The sequence below is a fragment of the Sander lucioperca genome, chromosome 3, assembly GCF_008315115.2.
Source record: "Sander lucioperca isolate FBNREF2018 chromosome 3, SLUC_FBN_1.2, whole genome shotgun sequence".
NCBI classification, from domain to species: domain Eukaryota; kingdom Metazoa; phylum Chordata; class Actinopteri; order Perciformes; family Percidae; genus Sander; species Sander lucioperca.
The window spans coordinates 38,472,742-38,492,877 of record NC_050175.1 but is presented as its reverse complement, the minus strand read 5'-3'; the positions used below and the strand labels follow the sequence as shown (position 1 = coordinate 38,492,877).

At 41.0% G+C, this 20,136-nt stretch overlaps 1 protein-coding gene across 6 annotated transcripts in view; it reads left to right on the top strand.

The window, feature by feature from the left end:
* The first annotated feature begins 411 nt into the window (after nt 1–411).
* Nucleotides 412–20,136, top strand: part of LOC116067339 (golgin subfamily B member 1-like) — a 60,534-nt gene continuing 40,809 nt past the window's right edge. For all 6 annotated transcript variants that reach the window (XR_004896920.1, XM_035999719.1, XM_035999720.1 and 3 more), the window contains exons 1-14: nt 412–552; nt 2,433–2,492; nt 4,416–4,586; nt 8,237–8,374; nt 9,552–9,668; nt 10,244–10,399; nt 10,569–10,748; nt 12,526–12,648; nt 12,880–12,993; nt 14,894–15,197; nt 16,252–16,367; nt 16,678–16,795; nt 17,143–17,234; nt 18,367–18,517. Coding sequence is in view for 5 of the 6 variants with exons in the window: in XM_035999719.1 (XP_035855612.1) it covers nt 2,448–2,492; nt 4,416–4,586; nt 8,237–8,374; nt 9,552–9,668; nt 10,244–10,399; nt 10,569–10,748; nt 12,526–12,648; nt 12,880–12,993; nt 14,894–15,197; nt 16,252–16,367; nt 16,678–16,795; nt 17,143–17,234; nt 18,367–18,517 (1,825 nt within the window). In the remaining variant the exon portion in view is untranslated. The remainder of the gene's footprint in view (nt 553–2,432; nt 2,493–4,415; nt 4,587–8,236; nt 8,375–9,551; nt 9,669–10,243; nt 10,400–10,568; nt 10,749–12,525; nt 12,649–12,879; nt 12,994–14,893; nt 15,198–16,251; nt 16,368–16,677; nt 16,796–17,142; nt 17,235–18,366; nt 18,518–20,136) is intronic.

The following is a 20,136-nucleotide window of genomic DNA, read 5'->3' as shown; positions in this document are numbered from 1 at the left end:
ATTCCCGGTTTTTGGACCCCACGAATATAGTTTAACAAGAACACACACACACACACACACACACACACACACACACACACACACACACTCTCTCTCTCTCTCTCTCTCTCTCTCTCTCTCTCTCTTTCTCTCTCTCTCTGTCTCTCTCTCTGTCTCTCTCTCTCTCTCTCTCTCTCTCTCTCTCTCTCTCTCTCATCTCTTCTGGAGAAAAAGCATAAACTGAGCCAATAACGGACTCAACGTCTGCATGGCTTTAACAGGTCCATTCATATCCATGGCTTTTATGCAGACTTTTTTGTAACCGATGTTAATTATTAAACAAATCCATCGATGGGTTATATCCTTATATACTGTCTATGGTTATATCCTCCTCCGGGGACCTGTCACTATGACAGAAGTGCGCATGCGCAGCTCCCTCCCAGTTGTCTGTTGACAAACGTGACCAATGCATATCTCTGTCCCATCGTCGCCAAGTGGAATAAAATGTAATTTTACGAGATTTTGTCGACGTTGTGAGGTTTCACGTTGATTCTTCATGAAGCTGTGAATCCGGTAAGCACATAAAAGTAACATTTAACGGGTTCGAGTTGCTTGACTGAGCTAATTCATCAAGTGGATAGTCAAGAGATGCAGTTCGATGCTAGCGAAGTTAGCATGTAGCAAGATAAAGTTAGCTAGCTGGATTAACGTTAGCTATAACTGGTATTTGTTTAAATAACTGGCCGAGATGCCGACGCCCAAACCCAAACCCCCGAGGCCTTCTCTTCTGGTACAAGTTTGCAGCTTTTGCAGTTCAAATGAGTTGCTGGTTAGTCTGTTTGCATAGGATTTGGAAATGCAAGCTAGCTAGTAACTTAGCTAATGTCAAAACCTTGGCTTCCCACGGACAACTTTTAGTGACTCTACACCGAAAACAATATAGTGTTTAAAATGGGGAATTTTCCTCAGCTCAGTCAGCAGTACTTTATTTGCTTTCTGCGTTTTAGGTTTCTTGAAAACTGCGATTATCTCCAGCTAAACAGTCGACTTTCAGAGAAGCCCAGTTGCATGTCTGTCTGCAGTATCTTTAACATGAATCTGTCCATCACTATGCAGTCCTTTAAACCTTAACAGCACAATCAGGAACTGTTCTGCATCGGATTGTGCATCTGCTATTTTTTGCCTATTGCTCATCCCAAAATAACAACTTAATTTTGCGTTTGTGTAGATAACATAAATTGCACAAAGTTCGATGGATCAGGAAATTCTTGAACCATACCATATAGCCACAGTTAGCATTGAGGATAGTTTATCCCACTGTGGTGTATGCGTGAGAGGACCAGTTTGACCTGATTTTCCCCCTGCGTCACGTCGTGGGTTGGACCGTTCAGCAAGCTTGAATGAATTTAGCTAACCATGCAGCCTGTCAGTGTACTCAACGTTACACCAGGCCTTGAATCCGTGGCCTGTTTATTACTCTTCTGTGTGTTTGTAGTTCTAGCTACAACACGTACCAAGAGCCACACCTGTCAGTCTGGTTTTGGGCTGTGCCCTTCTGCCGCTAAAATGGAGCCTGCAACCAAGTGTACATTGAGAGAGGCTTTATGACTATTTTTGATTCTTTGATTGGCCTACATCCCAACAATCACCTGAATCACTTGGCCTACCTCTGAGGGCTTGCTGGTGAGGTTGGTCGATGTACTGACCTGAAAGCCATTCAGTGGTGTAGTCTAATGTATTGTAGTGGGTATACTGTACTGTATATGTATGAGCCTATACTGTATATGTGGGCCAGAATGTCCTTTTTTGGAGGGGGGGCATTTCATAGTGGGGGTTCTGGGTGTCTTTCCCCGAGGAAGTTTTGAGCATCAATGACTTAATTTCCTGTATTCTGACACACATTTATGCACCAGTTTACGGTGGAAATACCTTTATTTAGCCTATGTGAAGAAGAAAAACACAGATGGCAATTCAAAATATATAAAAAATATAATGAAACGTATGTTGTTAAGTGTCATTGGGCATTTTTAAGTGGGTATATGGAAATCCTGGAGTTTTCTTAGTGGGTATACTGTGTATACCTGCGTCTCACGTAGGCTACACCACTTCATCTTTTATCTGCCATTCTAGGATGCTTGTAAATATTTTAAGATAGGGACACGGTGAGAGAGCGCGAGTAGTCTTGTATTGCCTGCAAGCAACTCTTTAAGGGATGACCTGCTCATTCATTTAGACAGTATTAGTGTTCTTTGGAGGTCCAAACAACCCGTGTATTATATTAGGGCTGTACTCGACTGAAGAAATTCTTAGTCGGAAAACACTAAGCGCTTATAAACCAGAGAAACGAAAACTGACACACCAGGGATAACATGGACACTTTTCTGGACTCTGAATCATTTATTTACTGTGTGTGTGTGTGTGTGTGTGTGTGTGTGTGTGTGTGTGTGTTATAGGTCTAAACTGAAACCATGCTGAAATGGCTTTCCGGTGAAGAGGGAGAGCCTGGCTCTGTAGTAAGTACATATATGCTTGTTTTTCATTACTTGAATGATCACATTGAATTGTAGTCTGTGTCTACACAACGATCACATGTTTTGAGTATGAGTAATCATTTGTGTCTCACAGCTTGTTTCCATTGAAACGTTTAAAAAAAAAAAAAAAACTACTGGATGTAATAATTGCAGACCCGAGGTCCCTGAAGAGAAAACACAAGAATACGTCTGAAATGAAAACAAAATGTTGCTGTATTTATACATTTGTAGGACCGTTTCTACACCTTGTCCGCCCATTGCGTTTTTCTAAACTACAATTAAAAACATGCCACAGAGTGACCATTGATTTTAGCCAGTACTGCTAACATCTCCCAGACAGCAGCCATGTTCATGACTCATTTGATGTTACCTTGTGCTGCTTTACTATTACTGGCAATGGAATGGGCTCAAAGCAAACCCAGCGAAAGCTCTGCAGTCTGTGTGATGTGCAGATCGACTGGCATTAGGTAGACTGCTGAGCACAGGGCTTTGACTCAGAAAACCAAAGCTCACACTTCCTGTGAGGGGGGGATCACTGCTCTTCACCCCCTTCCTATTTAATTTACTCTACTGCCTAATAAGGTTATCTCTATATTCAGTCTTGCTAGGAATACAATGAATGATAAATTTGCTCCCCATTCTATTAGATAAAAAATATTTTCATGTTTGTTTTTATGTCACACTTGCCTTTGCAATGTAAACGTCTGTTACCCATGACAACAACGCCCCTTTAAACCTCCTGTTGTCCTCGGGTCAAATTTGACCCATTTTCAAAAAGTTTCTATATCACAAATTTGGGTTTTCTTTCAACCAAATTGTAAAAAAAAGAAGAATGTGGATGGTTCCCTGCAACGCTCTTCACTAGTTAAATAAATGATCAGTTCACTAGGGCTGCTCCCTCTTAGTCGATTAGTCGACTAATCGGTCGTTTTGGTCTTAGTCAACTTAGATTTCTTTAGTCGATTAGTCATGTTTTATGCTTTTTTCATGCTGAATGACTTATTTCCAAGAAACGTACGAGCACATCTCTGGCAAACACAAGAATTAAAGTGGTGCTTTAGCATGACTCTTTACGGAGAAACTCAGATTTACAGATCTGTCGATTAAATCAACTAATCGATTAGTCGATACAATTGAATGAGTGTTAGTCGACTAAGAATTTCTTCAATCGAGCACAGCCCTACAATTCACTGATTTCATTGAATTTGGATGATTTATTTAATTTTATAGCATTTGAAAAAAAAAAGATTTTAAAGATTTTTTTGGGGGGCTTTTCCCTTTATTTGATAGTGACAGTGGATAGACAGGAAAGGGGGGAGTGAGAGAGAGAGGGGAGGACCCGCAGCAAAGGGCCGCAGGTTGGATTTAATCCCGGGTGAGCTAGAGGTCGCCCCTTATTTTAAATTTTGACCCAGAAAAACTAAAAGCCGCGTGGTCAACGAGAAGACAACACAAGGGCAAGTTGAATTTAGATCGGCTTTTCTCTGTGACGGGATAGTCAACGAGACACAATGCTCGACGTCGACTGGGAGACTGGCTGTCGAATCATGCTCCTTAGATCGAATTGTCGTCACCACTGCGTGTTTTCCTGCCTTTGTTTTTTTTTGGTAGTTGTGGCGTTTGGTGTAGCTTCAACGTCTGCTTTACGTTCACCTAGTAGTCTTTTCACAAACTTGTACATGCTTTGCGAGCAGTGCAACCATGCATTATTTAATTATATTTGGCGTCACCACACCCCAGATATGGCTCTCTAAAACGTTGTTGCAAACAAATACCGGTGTACTCGTTCCAACACATTGTGTGTTCATTTGTTTAATCAGGATGTGCGTTCGGTGCAGCATTTCAAACCAAATACAGTGCTGTTATTGTGGTCACTAGCCCACCGTCTCTCCCGTCTCTCCCCAGGGTCCAGGCTCTCCCCGTGCTGCTGCTGCTGCTGCTGCTGCTAGTGGAGGAGAGGTTACTGTAGAAGAAATGTCGGAGCGGCTCACCCAAACCGAGCTGCTTGTCACTCAGCTGAAGGAGATGATCCGGGAGAAAGACGCAGCACTTCGCTCCAAAGATGACCAACTTAAGGTGAGGACAGTTTCTCCCCTGTCTTCTGTCTCTAGTAAAGAGGTGCGCTAACTAATGAGTAAGCGCCAACTGAAAGGAAACTCCTCCATTATGATCACTGTTGAATAGGTCAGTGTCATTTTACACACGTTACACAGCAAAACTACGTCAAGACCCATACTAACCTTAAATGGAAACACTGCAACACGTTTCTCTCCGGTATTCACTTTAAGGATTTTGCTGGAGCTGTTGCCCCCGCGACCCCACCTCGGATAAGCGGGCGAAGATGGATGGATAGATGGATTCTGGTATTCTACAGTAGGGGTGTCACGATTCTCCAAATCCTCGATTTGATTACATTTTCGATTCTAAGGTCACAGTTCGATTTGATTCTCGATTTTTACTTTTTTTTTTTTTTTAAAGCACAAGTTGCTGTGCCATTATTCGGATAATATTTGAATATTTAATGCTCAAATGCAGCCTGTATTAATATGTACTACACTACTCAGGCTTATGCATTGTCAATGCCACTATAAGCATGTGGTTGTTGTTACACGTTCTGTCCACTAGAGGGACTTCCAACATCAGCCTGGCCTTGAAGGGGACCTACGTCACGGCGCATTGCATTTCTGACACGCCGCTCTCTGTTTACATTATATTCCACCACGAGCACACAGTGACAGACACAAATCAACTGAGAACTCTGTAATCAAACATTATCTAACAAGTGTATTGAAGCAGCTCTGTTGTAAAGGCTAACGGTGCTCGGTTAGCACAATGACATCATGTTAGAAAGCAGAGCTGAAACGATTTGTCAAAAAATAAAGTAACAAAAGTGTTAGCCACAATGCTAACGACATTGATAACTAAGCCAAATGGTGCTGTCACTGCTGCCGAACGTTGTCACTCACTGGAAATCCAAAATACTTCCACACCGTGACTTCAGTGAAAGAGGAGGGGGTTCAAGTTCTGTCGATGGGTCTCCTGCATCTGCAGTTGCCATGCTAACTTTTGACTGACTGTAGCTAAGTTACAGGAGGTTGACTCGCAGCACTTCAACACGTGTGTGTTTTTTTTCCGCTTGACAAGCCGACCGGACGTGACATGGGGGCAGCATCGACGATTCCATTTTTTAATTCGAAGTTGGAGATTTTGACTTAATTTCGGTTGATTTCGAATTAAAATTGAAATCGTGACACCCTTATTCTACAGTATTTGAAGAAAAAAACTATATAATATCTGAATCCCAAAATTGAAAACTTAAATCTTACACAACGAAACATATATGAGAATATTCGGGTGCAGCCCTAACAGGTTGCATATTATCTAAATGAAAGTGCATTCTTCATGATCCTTGTTTTCAAAATATTAGCGTGAATGAACTACAACTACACTGAAGCCAAGCACAGCGGTTCTTGTGCATTTTAATGAATATTTGGGTGAAAACCTCTGTTTACTTCAGTCACTGTGTATTTACAATACTGATATCACATTCTTTTTTTAATTAATAACACACAAAAAAGAACATTTACAGAAGAATATAACAGAATATTCTAAGGAGGCCAAAAGCTAAAAGGCTTATCACGGGCCTCTTCTAGTTTTGATGGGAACAAACTAATTAAAGATTACAATTTGAACTTAATAGCATCACAACAGACATTATCCTGTAACAAAAAGTCACACGGATAAAAAATTCCATGTGTTGTGACATAAATGTATATTTAAATGTAATTTTCCTAGTACTGAATGTTACAGTGCATGCTCTGGGGCCTATCTGAGAGGAATTTGTATCTGCCTGAGCCAGGCACAGTTGGTCACATGAGTGATGGACTCATGATTCTGCTCCTGTTAGTCACTGACTGAGTAAAAAAAAAAAAACCCTAGTTAACTATTAAACTGCCAGCTCAAAGTCTGCTACATTATAGTAAAGACAGGAATGTGAGATTAGAGTTTAGCAATGATATAGTAAATGTTTGGCGTAGAAGCTTCCTTACAACAGTGCCAGTGTTTCCCTCCTAGGTTGACTGCTTTAGTCTGGCGGGTCAGTTGGAGAAAGAGGAGGGTGGTTGGGTGTGTAGGTGGTGCTGATACCACTGCTGCAACACTTTAAAGACCTCATATTATGCTTTTTGGCTTTTTCCCTTACCTTTACTGTGTTATATATCTTTTTTGTGCACGTTATAGGTTTACAAAGTGAAAAAGCCCAAAGTCCACCCCAAAGGGACTTACCATCTCCAACAGAAAACACTGTTCACAAACTGCTCCAAACAGCTCTATTGTAGTCCAGCCTTTACTTCAGAGACAAACGTGGTCACTTTGGAACACACGTTATAATGCTCGCCTAGCTGCTAGCATGGCACACCCTCATACTCTGCTTCTGACTGGCTAGTAGTCCTTACCTAGGTACTGTCAGGGCACGCCCTCATACTCTGCTTCTGACTGGCTAGTAGTCCTTACCTAGCTACTGAGCATGTGCGACTCCCAACAAAGCTAGAACAGAAGTGAGAGGTCTCACTCTGTAGCTAAAACAGAGAGCTCAACACACAGGGTGAAAAGAGGAGCTGCAGCAATGTGCAGTACAACAAATATATGGTGTTTTGAAAATGAAACCACATAAACATATTCTGGTGCAACCTCTAAATACAATTTTATGAACCTGAAAATGAGCATAATATGAGCACTTTTCGATTTCGAAAACCACATGAACCACTCTTTCGCATCGGCATGAATTGGATTCATCGCACATCAATTATTTAAAAAGAAAATATGTCACTTTTGAAACTGGTTGGCCTGTTACTCCCGTTATTTCCTTACAAGCAATGTAGCATTTAAAAGGCTATTTTTTAAATGGAGTCTGGTGCAGTGTTCACTCCACATAAAAAGCAACATTTCCAGCAAACTTCACGGAGAACAACGAGGGCAAAACACAGCATCACCGATCTGTTTTAACCGAATATTCTCTGGTACAGCTCAGCTAAAAACACAGAGTCCATGGCCGGGTTGGACCAGTGGGTAGAGCAGGCGCACATATACTGAGAGGTTTATAGCTCGACGCAGAGGTCCAGGTTTCGAATCCGACTTGTGACAAATTCCTGCATGTCTTCCCCCTCTCTCTCTCCCCTTTCTCACCTAGCTGTCCTGTCAACATTAAAGGCGGAAAAGCCCAAAACAATAATCTTAAAAAACAAACAAACAGAATCCGTCAATACGTTAGCGTGTCGTTCACTACAGAGCCTGTTTGTAACCGTTAGCCTACTGACAACGTTTAAACTGACTTTAGATATTTAGGTAACCCACTCGACTGTTCTGCTGTTACAGACTGGGGGAACAAACCACAGACAGTTGCCCCGTTTACGGTCTCTCGGCGGTGCGTCGCTGAAGTTTATGGTGGCTCCCGCTGCAGAATGAATATAGGAGAAAACACAATGGATATTTGGCGTTATTTTTTTAATAAAAAAAAGAGTTTTCATTAGGCCTGTACAACTATAGGGGAAACACTGAGTGCAAACAGGAACATCCACTCCTCTGCAGATTACACTACTATTCACCCATCCACTTTTTGGCAGCAATTGTTCTAGTAAGGACTTTTTCTGCACGTGCAACGTGCTGCGGCTGACGGGAACTACGCACTTGACGTATGTTACATGGAACAAATTGTCTGTGTGACTCAGGTGGAGAAGGAGACATGCGAGTCCAAATTGTCGAAGCTGCGTCTTCAGAACAAGGCCAAGGTGACCTCCCTCAACTCACAGCTGGAGGAGCTGAAGAAACAACAGGGAGGTCAGGGCACGCCAACACACAGCAAAAAGGTATACGGCACACACACACACACACACACACACTGTACATGACAATACCTACAATGAATGCAGGGATTTACTATTTTACCATGACTTTATTTTAATTTCTTAATGCAGATGTATTATTTATTTATTTATTTATTTTATAGTTCACTTTTTAAAATCCACGTTACAAAGTGCTTCACCCATACGTTGTAGGTAAGAATAGGATTTATGTTAATAGGAAAAACCTTTTGAAAAGACAGTTCAAAGAAGGTTCAAGCTCAAATAAAATCAGGAAAGGCTCTTCGATAAAAGTATGTTTTAAAAAGGGACTTAAAGGAGACTAACTTAAATCCGCAGGCAGATTGTTCCGGAGCCTCGGGGTCCTGATTGCAAACGCTCTGTCCCCTTTAGTCTTCGGCCGGGCCTCTGGAAGAGACCTCTGCCCGAGGAAGTACAGTACGTACCGGCGTGTACGGTACTAGGATGTCAGATTTATAGGAGGGTGCGAGGACATGAAGAACCTTAAAAATGATCAGTAAAATCTCACAGTCTAGTCGTACTGGGAGCCAGAGTACGGAGCCTAAAACAGGAGTGGTTTGATCATGTATCTCGGTTCTGGTTTAAAGTTCTGTACAGTCTGGAGTAGGGCTGTGCAATTAATCGAATCACAATGGTCACAAAAACAAAGTAATCGAGAAAAACTATTAATTTTCAAATCACGTTTAGCAATTGAATTCTTATTTTGTCTTGTGTTCTGAATGAAAAAAAAAAAGGTCAAACGGGAAATGTATGAAGGGAAATTTCCAAGTTTAAGGTGTTTTCACTGTTGATTTGTTTAACAGTTTCACTGTTTTTTTAAATTCACTAAATGCAACGTCTTTCCAAAAGTCAATGAGTAATAGTGTTAAATTACCGTGATGTCAGAATGACCAAAATTAACGTGATTATGATTTTTTTCCCCATGATCAAGCAGCCCTAGTCTGGAGTCCATTCATTGAGCAGTAAATGTTTTTTTTTACCACTAGGTGGCACAAAGGCTACCAAAGTCACTTTGAAACATGTACAGTTGACTTATAATAGTTGTTATGGCTAATATGTTAGCAAATATGAAATTTGAGACGTGTTTCTGGTCTTCTGGCAAATGTAGTTCAATGTGTGTGTGATTTTCTTTTTTAGCGTTGTCTTTCCGTTTCCTCTGTAGGGGTCTTCAGAAGGAGCAGGAGAGCATGCCAGTCGGGGCAAGATTGTCTTGCTGAAGAAAAAGGTGGAGGAACTAGAACAGCAGCTCGCACAAAGACAGGAGGAACTGGAAAACAAGGTGAAGTATCTGCAAATTGAGATGGACTTGTTTGCCTCATTGGCTCATGTATAGGCCACGTTGTTTCGCTTGAGGATCACAAAGAAGGGCTGCAAAGTGGTGGGTGGAACATTTATTATAAATAGTTTATGGATTAAAACAAGTTAAGCCCAAAAGGACCAATTAGAATAGGCTTTCCAACTTCCTGTCTTGTTAGTTCAGTCCACTCTCTTGTGACTTGTTATAGTGTGTGTGTGTGTGTGTGTGTGTGTGTGTATGTGTATGTGTATGTGTATGTGTATGTGTGTGTGTGTGTGTGTGTGTGTGTGTGTGTTGCACCACATATCTGAAACAAACTCCCAGAAAACTTGAGATCTGCTCCAACTCTGAGTTCTTTTCATCACGGCTCAAAACTGTTCTGCCTTTTAAATAGAGGAGTTTGCTTTGGTGGTTGGTGCATACAGTACAAGTATAAGCAAACATATTTAACATAAATATGAAATGAAGAACTTGGGATGACTTATTTATATCCTGCACTGCAAAATAGCAGCATTTTAATTAGTAATTCGACTTTTTAATTTGCCTTTTTCTTCTAGAGGAAGGAGGTCGAGTTACAGCGGCAGCGGGGCGAGGAAATGGACGCCATGCTGACAGAGAGGGACAGGAAGCTGGCGGAAAAAGAAGCCTATATTGTTCACCTGCAAACAGCGCTGGCAGGAGATCAGCCCATCCCACCTGCACCACAAGAAAAGGTCCTACACCTCTCAAGAACATCATCTTTTCAACGTTTTCACTTCAAACTTTTTCACATCTTGGGTTTACAGTATTCCCAGGCTGTCATTCATTTTAAGTTCAACCCCAAATAGCAGTAATGGATGTTTACGGCAAACTTGCATGTTCATCTATGCTTCACTTCCTCAGGTGGCAGAGGACAGTGGAGCAATGCAGGAGCTGCAGCTGCTGGTGCAAAGCCTGACCAAGAAGGTGGGAGATGCGGAGGAGCGCTACAGTTTGCTGCAGGAGCAGACAGACAGCTTCAAAGAGCTGCTGGCCACAGAGAAGGAGCAGTACATTCAAAAGGAGACCATGTACAAACAGAACGTACGTTTCACTCAGTTTCTACTCTGGCATGTACAGTATCTCACAAAAGTGAGTACACCCCTCACATTTTAGTAAATATTTCATTATATCTTTTAATGGGACAACACTGAAGAAATTACTCTTTGCTACAATGTAAAGTATTAAATGTACAGCTTGTATAACAGTGTAAATGTGCTGTCCCCTCAAAATAACTCAACACACAGCCATTAATGTCTAAACCGCTGGCAACTAAAGTCAGTACACCCCTATGTTAAATTCCCATAGAGGCAGACAGACTTTTATTTTTAAAGGCCAGTTATTTCATGGATCCAGGATACTATGCATCCTGATAAAGTTCCCTTGGCCCCCACATCATCACATACCCTTCACCATACCCCCACATCATCACATACCCTTCACCATACCCCACATCATCACATACCCTTCACCATACCCCACATCATCACATACCCTTCATCATACCCCCACATCATCACATACCCTTCACCATACCCCACATCATCACATACCCTTCACCATACCCCCACATCATCACATACCCTTCATCATACCCCCACATCATCACATACCCTTCACCATACCCCCACATCATCACATACCCTTCATCATACCCCCACATCATCACATACCCTTCACCATACCCCACATCATCACATACCCTTCACCATACCCCCACATCATCACATACCCTTCACCATACCTAGAGATTAACATGGTTTTATGTCAGTTAGCCTAATAGCTGGTTTGATTTGCATTGAGAGATGATTTTATTGAAAGTACCCCATAAAATCATAAAAAAAAAATAAAAGTCTGCCTGCCTCTATGGGAATTTAACATAGGGGTGTACTCACTTTTGTTGCCAGCGGTTTAGACATTAATGGCTGTGTGTTGAGTTATTTTGAGGGGACAGCACATTTACACTGTTATACAAGCTGTACACTTAATACTTTACATTGTAGCAAAGTGTAATTTCTTCAGTGTTGTCCAATTAAAAGATATAATGAAATATTTACTAAAATGTGAGGGGTGTACTCACTTTTGTGAGATACTGTATCTGCCTGGTTGCACGGGAACATTGTTAAGCAGTGACGCTTGTGTTAAAATGAATAGTGACAGCCCTACAACACAGTACATACAGTACATTCTTAAATAGCTATTCCCTTTAGCCACTGGAAGGCTTTTAATCTGAAACATTTGTGCAGGAAGGGTTGAGTTTCATAAACAGTTAATGCAGAATTAATGAGTAAATAAAAACGGTTCTTTAAATAGAGGAATTCAGACTCTGTTGTTCTACTGCTGAATTTATCCCGTTAGAGTATAGTTAGTATAGCTGCAACTAACGATTATTTTCTTTGTTGATTAATCTGTTGATTATTTCCTGAATGAATAGATTAGTTGTTTGGTCTCTATAATGTCAGAAAATGGTGTAAAATGAGGATCAGTGTTTCCCAAAAAGTCCAACATGACGTCCTCAAATGTCTTGTTTTGTCCACAACTCAAAGATATTCAGTTTACTGTCACAGAGGAGAGAAGACACTAGAAGATATTCACATTTAACAAGCTGGAGTCAGAGCAGTTTTGCTATTTTTTTAATTTTATTTTTTTTCCACAAAAAAATGACTCATATTGACTCGATTAATCCATTATCAAAATCGATGGCGATCATTTAATAGTTGACAACTAATGGATTCATCTTTGCAGCTCTAGTTGTCTGTATTTGTTATGAGAAGTGCTGCTATCTTATGTCTGATGTTGTGCCCTGTGTTTGTTTTTTTAGATCCAGACATTCAAAGACATCATTATTCAGAAAGATAACCAGCTGCTGGAGATTAACCAGATGCACGAACAGGAGCTCTTCAAGCTAGCAGCGAAGTCTGACGCCAGCGCAGACTTAGAGCAGGTAGTGACAACACTCTGAATCAATCAGTGAGGAAACACGTCACTTCTGTTAGTTCACAGAATCGTATGTATTGTCTTTGTGATATTGTTACTGTACAAGTATGTAAGTGAACAAAGATCAAATATTTATTTCTGTTCTAAGCAACGGAAGAGTGCCTTACCATTAAGTCACATGTTTCCATGCAACACACGGATTATAAAAAGTTGTCTGTGTCGGTTGTCTCCTTTTCAGCTTTTGAAGGCTCTAAAACAGAAGCTTCATGAGAAGGAGGAGGTGCTGCTGGGTAAAACGCAGGTCATTGATGTTCTCCAGGGAGAGGTGGATGGCAGGGACCAACAGATAAAGGTCAGGAGCAACACCTCTTCACTTAAAACCTTCTTTTCCTCTTGGTGTACATTTTGTGATGACGTGCTCGGCCTTTGTGATGCAGAGTTATAGAGAATATTCTCCCTAGATATATGTTAGATTAGGGCTGAACGATTTTTGAAAATAATCTAATTGCGATTTTTTTTCCCAAATATTGCGATTGCGATTCGATTATTTTTTTAAGCTTTGTCTTCTGTATTATTCAACAAAGACAAACAATAAATCATTTTATAGTATGAACAACACACAATTACACACTAGACAGTTAAAAAAGTAAAATTATAGTATATACACACACACACACACACGGGATTAACTTTACTAATAAAACCGTTGAAACACCGCGGCCACGCTGCTGTGAAAGCTCCCCGAACGTCATTTATCAGAGTCTGGTTGTTACCCCTCTCAGTGGCAGCTCCTCCACTCATATCTTTATAACGGAGCTAACCGCTAACCGGAGCTAACCGCTAATCAGAGCTAGTTGCCAACCGAGCCTTCAGTTCTGTGTGTCTGTATCCATTAACTGCATGTATGGACTCGAACCAGAATAAAACCCTTCATTTTATTAAAATGGCTGTAAAAGTTTTAAACTACAACTCAGAGTTGTTTGAATGACAGAAATCAGCTCAAGGTACGGCGTAGCGTTAGCGTGCTAGTTGATGCTTTCTCTGCGGAGTGCAGACTGATTTGCTCTCGCGAGTCATGTGATCAAATCGCTGCCTTTGCGGTTAGGAAATCGCGTTTTAACATATCGCGATATTATCGCAAATGCAATTAATCGTTCAGCCCTATGTTAGATCCATTCCTTCACTCCTCTTCAACTATTAAAGTCCCAGTGTGTAACGTGTTTAGTTGTTCATTATCAAAATCTGTATTGCCCTTCACAAACTTGTCCTTTTTCATGAATATTTACCACCACCATCAATTCCAAGTATTCCTATTAGCTTGGAATTTTACATTTGTGTTTGCATGAACTGGGGTAGACGCTCCATAATGATGCACCATCTTGAAATACGTTAGCCGGTAAGGGACATACAGGACATACTGCTCTGCCTTTCACGTTTTCGACTAACAGCTGCTGCTAATGGGTATCGTCGCTTCCCGGCCCCGGCAAGTTTGAAGACGGAAACATGGAGGACCATACGTATTCAAAATCCTAATTTCAGGAACAGGAGTCTTCTTCTTCTTCGCCCAGAAAAAGGATATTGAAAAGAGCAAGAGACCGGCGTCACCAGAAAAAAGAGTGAGCATTGGAGCTGCTTTGGAGGCACACACCAAATCCCAACTAGTTAATTATCCTCCGGACCGCTGCAGTCTCCTTTTGTATTAAGAGAACGCATGAACTCCAACAACGACGGCTGATAGATGGCCTTTTGTACACCTTCGCTTTTTGAAGCGTGAAGGCTACCGTAGCTGCAATACTGCGTGGCGAGAGAGAGTTGATTGCGATATATGATCTCAACGCTAGATGGGAGGAATTCTTCCACAATGTAGCTTTAAGTCAAATGACACTTCCCCTTCATATTATGTTACATTGTAGGACTGCAAAATATGAGGAAAATATTTCATTGCGATTATTTTGACTGATATTGCGATTGCGATATGATTCACAATTTTAAAAAAAACAAAAACGATTTTTTTTTTTTGGCAAAGATCTGTACCAAACAAAGATTTTTTTCTTTAGTCTGTAGGATAGGATTTGTAGGCCGGGTTGTTTCTGCAGCACCACATTACTTAATTCAGAATGGTTTGACACATATTTTGTCTTTTAACAAATGTTGCGCACCCCCTGCGATTTCGATAAAATTGGGATTAATTGTGCAGCCCCGTTTACATTCCTGCCACTTCATCGTCTTTTCTTCCCCCCCCCCCCCCACAGGAGCTTGCAGAGCGGCTGCGTCGACTACAAGTAGAACGAGAGAGCCTGGAATCCAAGATGGAGGCAGAGAAGCATGTGATGCGAGCGCAACTCCGCGACCTGATGGAGAAGCAGCAGGCGGAGGTGCAGCGAATGGCTGAGCAGCATCAGGCACAGATGGCCCAAACGCAGCAGGATCTCCTGGGGCAGCTGCAGGAGCTGAGGAGGGCCTCGGTAGCGGCACCATCTCCCAGTCAGGAGGCCACAGGAAGTGGAAGCATGCCCGCAGATTCAGCCTCCATCCAAAGGATCGCTGAGCTGGAAGGTTGGTTGTTCCTTATTTTGTTTATACAGTAGGGCTGGCACAAAATGCTTTTGTCCCGATTTGATTATTTCACGATACGTGGGGGCTGATTCGATTTGTATCGCGATTTTCATTTATTGTGATTCGATGGTATTGAGTGTTGTGATTTTCTTTTCTCTCTTTAACAAAAAAAAGTTGAATAATACACTTTAAGAGACAATATATCATGAGACATGTTTTAAAAACGTATGGCTTTCTAAAAAGAATGCTCATCAGTCAGTCTGATATTTATTTCATTTGTAAAGAAGAACATCTTTGTACTATATGTGTAATTGTTGTCTAACTCTGTGTGTATTTTATTTATAATTTTTTTTGAGCGGAGCTGCTTGGGAACGCAAAATGAATTTCAGTGTAAACTGACAGTAAAGTTGTATCGTATCGCATAACACGTATTTTCTGCATTTTCTGCTTCAGCTCTGTTTTGCTGGAAACCGATATGATGTAGTCGCTGTCAGCCGTACCTTATAAACAGAATATATTTAGGTGAATCATTGGTAAAATAAGTAAATAAATATATAAAAATAGATTCTAGGGAAAAGAATCGATTTTAAAAATGGTCGCAAATAATATCGCGATACCTACGAGCCCTAATCAGTCTCACTGTTTCCAGAAGAAATACAGAGGAAATGTCATGGTGGTTTAAGACGCTCACGTATTTCTTTAAGTCAAAAAACGGTAAAGAAGAACACATAGAGAGCATTTTTGTTTTTTTGCAGACATTCAACAGAAAATACCCAGAATACCCAGACCAGTTTAAACTGATTTTCACCCAGTTTTTAAGCCAGCATCTATCCAAAAGTTGTGTTTTTAACTCCAACAAGACACAATACACCCATATCTTTGGTATATTAAATTGTATACACGTGTAAAATGTGCACAAATAAAACAATGAGGCCTATTTATTGTAATGGCAGTACATTTAAATCTGTGGGATGTCTTTAGAAACCATGTTTACCTTCCTATAGCCTTGAATATCACAGTTCCATCTGACTTTCTCTCTCTTCATTTGTTGCAGTTCAAGCAAAGCAAAAAACAGACGAAGCGAGCAGATCAGAGACCAAGTTCCTGAAAATGAAAGCCTGGTCTAAATCTCGGATCAGACAGTTGGAAGAGGAGTTGAAGAAAAGCCATGTGAGACGATGACAAAATGTTTAGATTCAATTTTCAAAAATGTATAGTTATTATGCTCCCTGCTAGCGATTCCCTGATATTTCTTTCTCTTAATTAAAATGCACACCCAATAGATGTTACTGTGACATCAAAATTACGTTTTTCTTTTTAATTGATCCGGAAACTCTTCTACAGCGTGTCAATGTCCACTCAAAAGTATAAAACACATCCAAAGGATGAAGCAAGAAGAACTCTTCTAAACAAGGCTGCAAAGTATAAAAAAAACTTAAATTAGACCCATTTAAAAGATGTTTATTTTGTAACCCTTTAGGCTGGAGGTGCCCCCCCAGACCTGACTGCCCTGCGGAGTCGTATCACAGCACTGGAGGAGGAGCGAGAGGAAAACCTCTGGAAAGTGGAACAATATGAGGAGCTCAAAGCAAAGAACGGTACCGAAATCCAACCTGAGTGCCTTCTGCTTTTCCCCCAAGTGTCAACACATCATATTTTCTTCAAATTTCATTCCCCTACTGTCTTAAATTCAGTAGTATTGGAGTTAGACTGGTAGCTCAGTCCTTACCGCAACGGCCCGGGTTTAATTCTGACCCGTGGCCTTTGCTGCATGTCATTCCCCCTCTCTCTCCCACTGCCCTGTCTTCATCTGTCCTATCCATTAAAGGCCAAAACAAAGCCCAAAAGATAAGATTTAAAAAATGAAGAATTAGAGTTAAATCTGCACTGTCACTGGTAGGTGTAATGCCAAAATTAACATTGTGTGTTTGATGTTTTCTGCAAGAAATGCTGGAGGCCAAGCTGGTGGTATATGAGGAGCAACAGAGGACACTACAAGCAGACCTGGAGCAGTTCACCAAGAGGGCCGCCTCTCAGGTCAGGGATTAGGGAAGCAAATTTAGAGTTCTTTTTCTGACCGATAGCCGACCGATCATTAACCTACAGGCAGGCAACGGAGTCCCAGTTCACCCGTTCAGGAGGCTCAGACATACTTTCCCCGTTTCGTGGACAGCTTGTTCTGGTCGTGCTGCCGTGATATACCGTGCATTGTCAGGGACACATGCAGCCACTTTCCTGGAACCGCTTGCGCGACCGTGACAAGTCCAGACAGCTTTTAATCCGAGTTCGGATCTACCTGTGAGGTTGTCATTTGTGTGTCTGTCTGGCATACTCTGTGTCACGGTTCATACGTTTTGAAAAAACCTGGAAAAGTTATGGAATTAAAAAAATGCAAATTCCAGGCCTGGAAAGGTTTTGGAAACATAAAAAGACCCAGAAAGTTTTGGAAAAGTCATGGATTCTTTTTTTTTTTAAACACAGCATAATAATATGTGATTAATAAATGTATTTCACGTCGTCCTAACCTCAACGTTCTATTCAGCGCGATATTACGAATCCCACTATGAATCACATAAATTGTCATTCATTTTATTGTTAAAACTCTGAGGGTAAACTTAAACACAGATTTTTTTTATTCTTATTGTATAATGTCGACTGACATTTTCAGGGATAGGTAGTAATGGAAATTTGCCAAAAAGTCATGGAAAAGTATTGGTTAAAATGCGTATGAACCCTGCTGTGTGTAGGACGGCCGATTTAACCCGCTATAGAGGAATGTGTACAGTATTTTCGATTCCTCTGCACGTCTGGCACATATTTTGAGAGAACTGACGATAAAATGAACTTGACTTGACGTAGCGCCGTCCAGCAGAGAGCCAACAAAAGAAAAAAAGAGCTTTAAATGCAACTTGCTAGTGCAAAGTGAACACTAACAAGTTTACTAGCAGTTGAGATATATGTTGTATAGCCTATTTTTCTCATCATGCAAAAAAAGTTCCTTATTAATAACTTTTTATTTCAGTTTTAATAATATTGTTTTTAACTGATAGTTTTAATCGGTCAGAATTCTTTTTGTCGGTCAACGGTCAATCATCAACATCCCTGCCTTTGTCTACATTTCCCTGCTCATTGTTGGTCTCCTGTAACTCTCTGCTCCTTCTCGTCTTAGGCAAGTGAGTCAGGCAGTGCCGATGACACTCAGAGCCAGGTGCTGGAGTGGCAGGAGATGGTAGCTGAGGCAGTCAGCGCCAGGGACCGGGCCAAGGAGGAGAAGACTGTCATGGCCCTCCGCATTAGCCACATGGAGGAGGAAAGAGAGGGTAAGGCTGTTGCTGGAGGATGACACAAACTCAAAAGGCTCAGGTTGTTTATCCCCTCTAGATAACCAGGACGGACTAGCAGGGTCTAGTCTGTCGTTTATATTGTATAAAAATCACACATAGAGGTTGTGATTTTCTTTATCTGCCCATATTTGCCTAATGCACACCTAATCTGCTTAGAAAATCTCACACACTGCCTATGCTCATGCTTAGTAAGTTTCATTAATATGAAAAAATGCCTTTAAGTAATCGAAATGTGATCGAAAACCCGTTTAACCTTTTTAATAACTGCAAGAAAAGTTGCTCTGTGTATGATGCTGCATATGCTACAAATTTAAGCAAATCAAAGGTATCTCTGTATTTTCTTTAATATACTGTAATTTAACTTGCGGCCAATTTCCTTCTAAAACCCAACTTTCCATTCTTTTCACTTTTAATTGACATAATTATCAATTATTCTGTCATCCTTTGAATCCTGTCAATCCTTGAATTATTAGGTTATGGATTTGATAACTACGCTTGAAATCAATAGTTTGAAGTATCTAATAAAATAAACTATTACTGTTTGAGCCAGGATTATAACCAGCATTTATTTTTTTTACCATGCAAACTTTAATTAAAATTAGCATTGCATGTCTGTCCGTCCTGGGAGCGGGATCCCTCCTGTGTTGCTCTTTTTTCCTGGTACGTTTAGAGCAGGGGTTGGCAACCTTTATTTATATGAAGTGCCTTTTTTTAAAACTTTTTAAAGGCGTACTAGCCAATCAGAGGCAGGGTAGGGCAGGCCTTCGTGTAATTCGGATGGGGGTAAAAGTCAATTAAACTACTGTAAATAACAGCCACTGCTCCTCCCAATGGTTGTGAAAGAGGTCATGCGCATGAGAAGGCACTTCAACATTTCTAAAAAAAATCTCTTAGACAATGGTTAAGCTACCACACGCATGCCTAAGGTTGCTGACACCTGAATTAGAGGGACAAAGGATGGAGGGTGCCATATGATGGACAGAGCCTCCTGATTTTTGATATTGGGCTATATAAATAACAGGTACTTGACTTCCGAGGCTGTAGTTTGTGGTGCTGTTTAATTCTATTGATTTATACTGTGAAGTGTTTCTAATATTTAGTCTACCCTTACTGATATAAATGCCTAGAAACACCTCTCAATATAATGCTATAAAATGCAATTAACCCAATGAAATGGCAATATCATAACTCCTTTTTATTTTGTCCTAATCCCCTAGAGGGTTGGGTACCAATATCTGGTGCTGATACGGCACCGGTGCCTTAACGACCGGTATCTGCCGGACCAAATAGCAACGCGGATTTCGGTGCGTCATTTCGGTGCCACTTAAATGTCTGCGCTGCCCTCTGATGCTCCGAAACAGACATTACAGCCAACAGAAACATCACTGCACGTGACGCTAGTTAACACTACACTTGGCAGCGGGTAACGTTAGCCTACCGTTAGCTAGCAGCTTTATTAAACACGGTTAAAATGCCGACAACTAAACGGTGTAAAGGGTGACTGTATTTCAATGGAGAGGAGTCCAACAGCAGGACGTCCAACAGTCTGCTGCTGCCGTTGTCGGAAAAACAACACAGATGGTGCGTTCACTTGA